The sequence below is a fragment of the Zingiber officinale genome, chromosome 10B, assembly GCF_018446385.1.
Source record: "Zingiber officinale cultivar Zhangliang chromosome 10B, Zo_v1.1, whole genome shotgun sequence".
Lineage (NCBI taxonomy): Eukaryota > Viridiplantae > Streptophyta > Magnoliopsida > Zingiberales > Zingiberaceae > Zingiber > Zingiber officinale.
In genome coordinates, this window is record NC_056005.1 from 22,753,915 (window position 1) to 22,762,301 (window position 8,387).

An 8,387-nucleotide genomic window follows, 5' to 3' on the forward strand; every position below is an offset into this window, starting at 1 on the left:
AATCGGATCCGAATTCAGTATCCTAAGCCTTACGTTCATGTCATAAATGCATGGGCTAATCAAAATTGAACTTAACCTAAGCTTTCTTCCTGGTTCTTGTAGCTAGTTTACAAATGCTATTACAATTTACTCTCATAAACAGTATATATTTTTTGGGAAGATCAATTGAACCTCTAGAATCAAAAGAATCAAACCTTTTGAAAAGTATAACTAAGAGTCGACACAAAGGGTGGATTGATTAATTTGATCATAAAAGTCCCGAACAACTCCATCAGCCCAAGGGGGATATACTACGATGTATTCTCCCTCTTTATTGCACATCTAGACAATTACTACAAAGCACGACACTCCAACAATAAGTACGCCATGCATATATGCACGAACTACGTATGGAAAGCATTAATTAACTGATTTATCGATTATTTAATTTCCTGGTTTGACTTTATACTCAGCGTCAGGAACCTCTCCAGGGAAAGAGCAGCATCGGCAGCCACCATAATAACCACGGCGGCAACACCCCCAACGGCAGTAGCCTCCACCACCACCGTGTCCAGGGTAGCCACCTCCGCCACCACCATGTCCAGGGTAGCCACCACCGTGTCCCGGATAGCCATAGCCGCCACCGCCATGGCCACGATCCTCAGGATTCACCTGATCTTTAGAATCTGCATGCATGCCGCAATGTTGCGTATAATGTTTGAAGAACAAAGTAGTGCTGCGGTTAGATGTGAATGTAGGTAGAGTCGAACAGTACGTCAAGATAAATTAATATAAGTACCAGTTTTCTCAGCAAGTTCTCTAGCTGTTGTCACAAGCAAGAGGGTGGCTAGGATTAGGAGCAAACCGAACACAAGAAAGCTAGACTTGGAAGCCATGTTTAATTAGGACGGAAAACCTTTTGATTCGTAAAGCCTTCCCTTGCAGCACCCTATTTATAAGCTTCAGAAGTCAGGATAAGACTCGTATTATTAAAGAGAGGCCATACTTGCCTGCATGCATGCATGAATGATGCTTCGTTTCAACAGCACTGGCGACGTGCAGTTGGGGGTTAGCTAGTGGTTATTAATTATCGACCTTATCCTTTCTCCTCTCTCTCACACACACAAGTAAAGGCATATTATTCTGTAGCACGATACAGTTTGAAGGAAACACATTTATAACACAAAACTACTGAAGTACTGATCGTTAAAACCACATGCATTTCATTCATTGCAGGATATAGTTCGCGTGTGAGATCTGAATCTAGAGAGGCCATCAATGTGTGGTTCGAGCATTAACAGTGCACAGTTGGGAAGATGACTCCAAATCAAATTGAAGTCACCAGTACTCGAAGAGAATCCTGCAATCTGATGAAGCAGGATTGCAAATTAGAGTGAGAGTTTAGGTTTGACGCTTCAATATTTATTTAGTATTGAGATTTGATAAAAAGAATAGTTTCTATATTTAGTATATCCATCAACCTACGCAAGCCAAGCACCTTGTGAATCCACCTTACCCCAATCAGCCTAGCCCCATCTACCTGACTGCTCGACTACCATAACTAGCTAACTTAGTCGATTTAAAAAAAAAAACAAAAAAAATTAAATAAGAGTAAAAGTTTCACATATTCGCAAGTTCAGTCAATCAATAAATCCATTTTAACCATTTCAGTTTACCCTTCGCTCTCATTCAGATTGGTCAGTAGATTAGAGAAACTGATCGAGTGGATACTTTCGTTAGGTTGGGCGGTCCAATTAGTTTGATCGAACTGCACAAGTAGGATGGGTCACATGGCTTGAGACTTATCAAGCAATGCCAGAATTTCCATAATTCATTTGCAAGAAATTAAAACACTACCCTTGTCGAGCTTGGTAGGAAGAAACCATCTGAATGCATAGATGGTTCTAAGTAACTCCAAATGAATCAAAGGGATCATTCAGTTGATGACCACTTAATGTCCCTCGCAATTTTGAATGAATATCCCAGTTTAGTCCTTGCAGCTATTTGTTTCTTCATAATTGTTCCTTACAAAAGACTATGCTATTCTTCTCTCTACTCTTATTGTATCTCCAATTGTTTCTGACCATCTTTCTACCATCCGGAAGCGTGGTGGTACCCTTACAACCCAAAGACCTACCTCTATTTCCACCATGTCTTATAAGGATATACCTTCAACATCCATCTCTAATATTGATAATGATACATGTCACTGTATAAATAAGATTTCATATAAAGGTTCCTGTTTATTAACGAAGAAATTATCATGTGCATTGACATTTCATGAACTATAGAAAAACTAACAATATTTGGTTTGAACAAGCCTTTATAAAAAAAGAAACTTTTATAGAAAATTCTAGTAACTCAAATTTAAACCTTCAAAATGATTTACTTTCTCCCAGATATTTACTACACTTAATAAAGACACAACTAGACTTAGATTCTTTGATATCATGATTAGAAAAATTATAAGTCATAGGCGAGAATCTTGCCAAATATTGGTAACGAGATAAGATCTACTGCAAATTAGTAATAATAAAGTCAGACCTTACTATAAAAACCCAAGACTTAAGATACACCAATTGGGAAGTAGAAGAATGCACAATGTATATCAAACAATTACTAGCTCTCGGAGCAATCCAAAGATCTACTTCTAGACATAAAAGTTCAGCATTTATAGTAAATAAAGGATCTAAACAAAAATATGGACAGTTTAGGATAATGATAATTGTCAAAAAGACGAATGAATATAAGATACATGATAAAGGCCAACTTCTAAACAAAATGCAAAACTTAAAATGGTACTCAAAATTCGATATAAAATCAGGATTTTAACAAGTTGAGATGCATCTTGATTCTATAGAATGGGCGACCTTCTCATGTCCAGAATGACACTTTGAATGGTTAGTCATGCTATTTGAACTTAAGGTAACACCTCCAAGCTTCCAAAGAAAAATGGATGATATATTTAGAGATACCTCTTTATTCACGTATGTGTATATTGACAACTTCTTAGTTTTCTCAAAAACAAAATAGGAATATTACTCTCATCTCCATATGATCTTTAACCTATTTGAAAAATATGGTATCCCACAAAAAGATGAAACTAGCCACTAAACATATTGAATTTCTAGGAGCAGAAATCGGACAGGGAAAAATTTCACTTTAACCTCATATTATTTCCAAAATCTTGACTTTCCCAGAAAAAATGGAAGACATAAAGACACTTAGAGCTTTCTTAGGACTTCTAAATTATACCCGACAATATCTAAAAAATATAGAAAAAACTAGTGGACTATTATACAATAAGACATCAAACATAGGATAGAAACATTTTAAACAACAATATATGGAACTAGTGAGACGAATCAAATCAATGGTTAAAAGTATTCCATTCTTAACACTTCCACTAGACACTGATTACTTGGTGATAGAAACAGATAGATGTGAATTAGGATGGGGGAGTATTATTCAGAAAAACCTTAAAATATGATCCTAAAACCACAAAAGCTTTATATGGATATGCTTTTGGAAAATATAAAGAGAAAAGACATTTGCCTTGATTCATTCATGCTTTTTATTTGCAATAAGAAAGAAATTATCATTGGAACTAACTATGAAGCAATTGTAAAATACAGCCAGCAAACAAACGGATTAAGAAAAACTCTAAGCACCAAAAGATGACTTAAATTTACGGACACAATTATAAACAAAGAATTAAAAATCAATTGGGAGCATATTAATGGAATAAACAATTCTCTAGAAAATACTTTATCTAGACTTTTACATTAAACTTCACTACATATTTCAGGATTATGGATAGATAAAAGAAGGTATGAACTTTTGCCACAAAAATCATGAGGTTTGGCAACCAAGACTTACAACAATTCACACAATATAAGGACCAGTTACACTTCCCATCATAAGAAAAACTTGACCATATACAAAATTACCTACTTGACAACATCTGGAGCATCCCTACAATACTAGGAAGTTTTAGTTACAAAATTACGGTGATCAATGCACTTTTTGACAATAATACAAAGAACGATGGGCAAGAAATTCTCTTATTACATAGTCTTTTCTGAATCACAAGTTGGAGTCTACCATGATTGGGATGAAGTCAACCTAGCAATACAAGGATGTGAACATCTCTCTTACAAAGGCTTTTACTCTCTTAAAGAAGCTTTCACTTCTGCCAAGGCCAACCTAGGCCCTAACTATTTCATCAGTACTTTACTAAACATAGAGAAAAAAATTCCCAATGGCAACTATTCAGACAGATAAAACATATGCCCAAATCGTTGTTGAACCTGAGCCTAAAACAATGGACAAATAACCTTCAAGCCTAATCCATAGGCCCAATTGCCTGACTTTAGCACAACTTAAAGTCAAAGTGGCTAGTACATCAGGATAACAAACTTTAAAATCTATAATATTGGGCTTCCCCAACAACATTCTTGAAGACATTCGTAGAAAAATCAATATTTCAAACTTTTCTGGACTTATGTGAGTTACTCAAAATCCTACATACAAGTCCACCATAATGTATGACCATAGTCTATGAAGCCAAGTTCAGCTATAAACTTAAGCGTCAAAAACTTTCCAAAACATGTGACCAAACCATGAATTATGGTTGTCCATGCTAATTACTTTACTCTTTTAGAAGAACAAATATTGATTATGAAAAATATGTTCCGCAAAACTTTCGAGGAAAATTAATTACCCCCTTTACTCTAATGGACTATGGACTTTTACATAAACTTTGGGTTCATGATTTGGACTTTGTAAAAGACTATCCTAAGAAATTAGGTGATATCTTGGTTTAAGGGTATATTGATTATGAAAAATATGTTCCGCAAAACTTTTGAGGAAAATTAATTACCCCCTTTACTCTAATGGACTATGGACTTTTACATAAACTTTGGGTTCATGATTTGGACTTTGTAAAAGACTATCCTAAGAAATTAGGTGATATCTTGGTTCAAACCCTTAAGAAGAAACTTTTGTCATATGTATCTTTGATAGTTCTCCTCCAGAATGGATAGATTTAAAAATTATGCTAGCTAGACACCTGATTAAAATAGATATTCATGAAATGAATGAAATCTAGTTAGACATATCAGAATATCCTTCTAAGCCATATCTAAAATGGACAACACCTGTTGACTAAGCACTAGCGAGTTTCTGTCCAGGGAAACAATTGATTCTGGAATCAAGATTATAACCCCTCAGAATATCTTCTAGCTGGTGAAATATATATAGAGAAGATCTATTATCCCACAGATATGGGTACACAATTTTTTTCCTTTCAACTTTACTACTCAACACAAGACTCTGTACCAACATTATAGAAAGAAAAATGCAAAATGGATAGGAAAGAAAATGGCCAGCTTAGCCAGATGTGCTACAGCATATTTAGAGGCCCAGAAAAGAGATGATACTCAGGTCCAGACCACCAACTCTAGAGACCTGTTACTAGACTCTATTGGAGAACAAAACTTGGATAATATGCTAGAACCCTGAAGATGGCATAAGCAATGACGTCTGGATACCAAAAACGTAAGCCATGACGATATGAAGCATTATTTTCCACTGACAACATTACCCAGTAATAGACAACTTTACTCACGGATAGAAACTTTATTCTCCACTATCTCACTTCATTCTCCATTTTCCTGATACCTCATGTCCATTAAAATTGCCCCCCCCCCCCAACTCTTCCTAAAGCAAACACCTCATCTTTCTTCACCCCAAAGTAAACTCTACCTCTCCTTCTATAAATACCTCTCTTCTACAAATGCTGAAGGCATCAAAGAAGTGTGCAAGAGTGAAAGTGTGTTTCTAGTTTTTTTTGTAAGTATCTCCTGTAATGTCGTTGTAATTTCCTTATGTAAGTCTGTAACTAGATAAGTAAGTATGTAATTAGCCAAGTTAGCTTGTATGCTTTCAATTTCCTAGTTTGTATGATTTCCTATAAAATTCCTATGGCAACTTAATAAAAAGGCTCTCTTTTCGTCTCTTTGTCTTCAAAAGTTAGAAATTGTCTTGTGGTTTAAGCTTGTAAAACATGTGCTGACTAAGTTGAGCAGCAAGAGCTACTGAAAGCTCGTTATAAGACCCATAAAAGTCAAGGTAAAACTTGAGCAATAAGACATAACTAATAATAAGAGAAAAATAAGGAAAATATTCTAGTTTTTAGTAATTATTGCTCAAAATCACTGTTTAAGATTATTGTTTACAATTACTATTCACATTCACTGTTCACAAGAGGTACTAAAAGCTTGAAAAATTAGTATTAGAGCTATAATATCTTTGGACCTTCATGAATGACTTCTAATTCTAAGGACTTTTCGGACTTTTAGAAATTAGATTTTTTAGATCTAGCTCTTCAAGTCCTAGCTCAAAAACTTATTACTCTAGATCAACATAAACACGGTTGTTATTTTAGATCTAGAACACATAATTATTGTCTTCATATTGATAGTGAACACTTAAATACAATCACTGACCTACTACTTACTTTAGGAACCAACTTAGAGTCTCAACAAAGTCAAACTAAGATCCTATTGGAAAAAATCTATCACTTTAAATCAACAAACACAAATACTAAGTGATTTAAAAAGAAATATTGATTTCTTAAAAGATGCTCAAGGCTCGTTGAATAGAAGATTTAGCTAACTCAATTTACTTAGTATTCCTACTAAGAAAGAAATCTTAAGCCTTTTAAAACTGATCACGGAAATAAACCTAAAAATTAGGGAGTTCAATCTAAATATTTTGAGCTCTAGTCTAAAACTATTTTACTTTAGATTAAAGAACTAATTGAAATACATAAAACTCAAAGAATAGACGAATTGAAGAATATACATACTACACTTGAGGAGATCAAATATAAATGAACAAACTAAACTTTGAAAATACGTATTATGAAGAAGCCTTGGAATTTTCAAAAACCCAAGAGAACGACTATTGTATGATTGAGTTAATTGGACAAGGAGACTAAGTGTTAATTCAACAAAATAATACTATACCCAACCCTTCTAGCATCATTACACCACTGACTCATTTTACTAGAAAATAAACTACTTTAAGTTGAAACACAAATTCAGAAAATCACTAAAGCTACCGAGTGGAGAGAAAGTATAAAAACTTTAACAAAGGACTTAAGTAAACTATCTACATGAAATATTATCCCTATAAGGCACCCTATAACTTATTCCTTCTTAACTTATACCAAGAAACACAATGAATTTAGCACAAATACAGACTGAGCCATTCACAGGCCCCTCACAGATAGTAAGAAGACAAACGAAGTCAAATACGACTTCCTGGTTAGACAATATCATAACTAGATGGCGTAGTATTTCAACTTATCTATTAGAAGATCTGATAAATGTAGAAAGAAACATAACAACTTTCTTAAATGAACAACTTAATTTACTACATCTTAGGAGATTATATAATAAAGGAATATTATCCTTTACTACATCACTCTATCGTTATCATAGAACACAACTGCTTCATCTTCCAAATGGAGGAAAAGAAAGACTGAATCTTATGACTGAAAATTCAGCAAGAGAACTTCTACAATGAAGACATAATTATATACATCTAGGATTAATTGTATTTGACCTTAGAGGCTTAACGAGAAAGATCATAGGAGCCAAAGTCTTCCTAGTACTATACAACACTAGATTTTTAGATGATGCAAAAGCAGTCATAGGACTTATTGAAGTAGACATGAACAACAACTTAGGTATTACCTATTTCTGCCCAAACATCAATATGACCATTCCAGATTTTATTAAGCACACTAAAATCTTAGTCCAAGCCAAAGGCTATGGAAGATTCCAAAGACATAATGTGCAAATTGACATAATCTTCTTGGGAAAAACTATGACTCAAATAAATAATAGTTTTAAGATACAAAGTAATAACATCATTGAATCTCTTACAACAAAAGAAATTTATTTCCTAAAACTAAGAGATTTCTTGTCTGACTAGAATATCAGTCTTGTAAATCAAGCACAAAGTCTTCTTCCTACAGATAAATTCAATTATGTATAAAGATCTGCACGATGCCCTGACTGTTAGGTTTAGTGACTATAAACCATCAACTTCATAAAATGAAGAAAATGAAAATTTCAACTTAATGTATATAGAATAAATAGAAGATGAAACTTTCCTAGAACTTGAACAAACTAGACAAATGTTACAACTAGGAAAGAAACACCAACAAATAACTAACTGACTCTTATATCAAACAATGATATGAATTGTATGTTTCAGCAAGAGCCACAACAAGGTTTTTTTTGATGATTTAGATGAATTTTTATACATGCTAGCAGAAATGATAACTTATCTAACCCTAAAAGAAATAAATGACCTTGAAGAATTTGAGAAGCAAC

The 8,387-nt window shown here is 33.9% G+C and overlaps 1 protein-coding gene across 1 annotated transcript; it reads right to left on the bottom strand.

The window, feature by feature from the left end:
- Nucleotides 1-211: 211 nt before the first annotated feature.
- LOC122029885 (glycine-rich cell wall structural protein-like) lies at nt 212-924 on the bottom strand. The gene is made up of 2 exons (XM_042589024.1): nt 779-924; nt 212-665 (listed from the first exon to the last, which is right to left on the bottom strand). The coding sequence occupies exons 1-2, from the start codon at nt 873-875 to the stop codon at nt 424-426; spliced, it is 339 nt and encodes a 112-aa protein (XP_042444958.1). The 5' UTR covers nt 876-924; the 3' UTR covers nt 212-423.
- Nucleotides 925-8,387: the final 7,463 nt, after the last annotated feature.

What these genes read in the sequence shown, in the direction of transcription:
- LOC122029885 (XM_042589024.1), bottom strand. Translation starts at nt 875, where the DNA reads ATGGCTTCCAAGTCTAGCTTTCTTGTGTTCGGTTTGCTCCTAATCCTA. An exon ending in AGAACTTGCTGAGAAAACTG is followed by an intron (nt 666 to 778) that starts GTACTTATATTA and finishes GCATGCATGCAG; the next exon opens with ATTCTAAAGATCAGGTGAAT.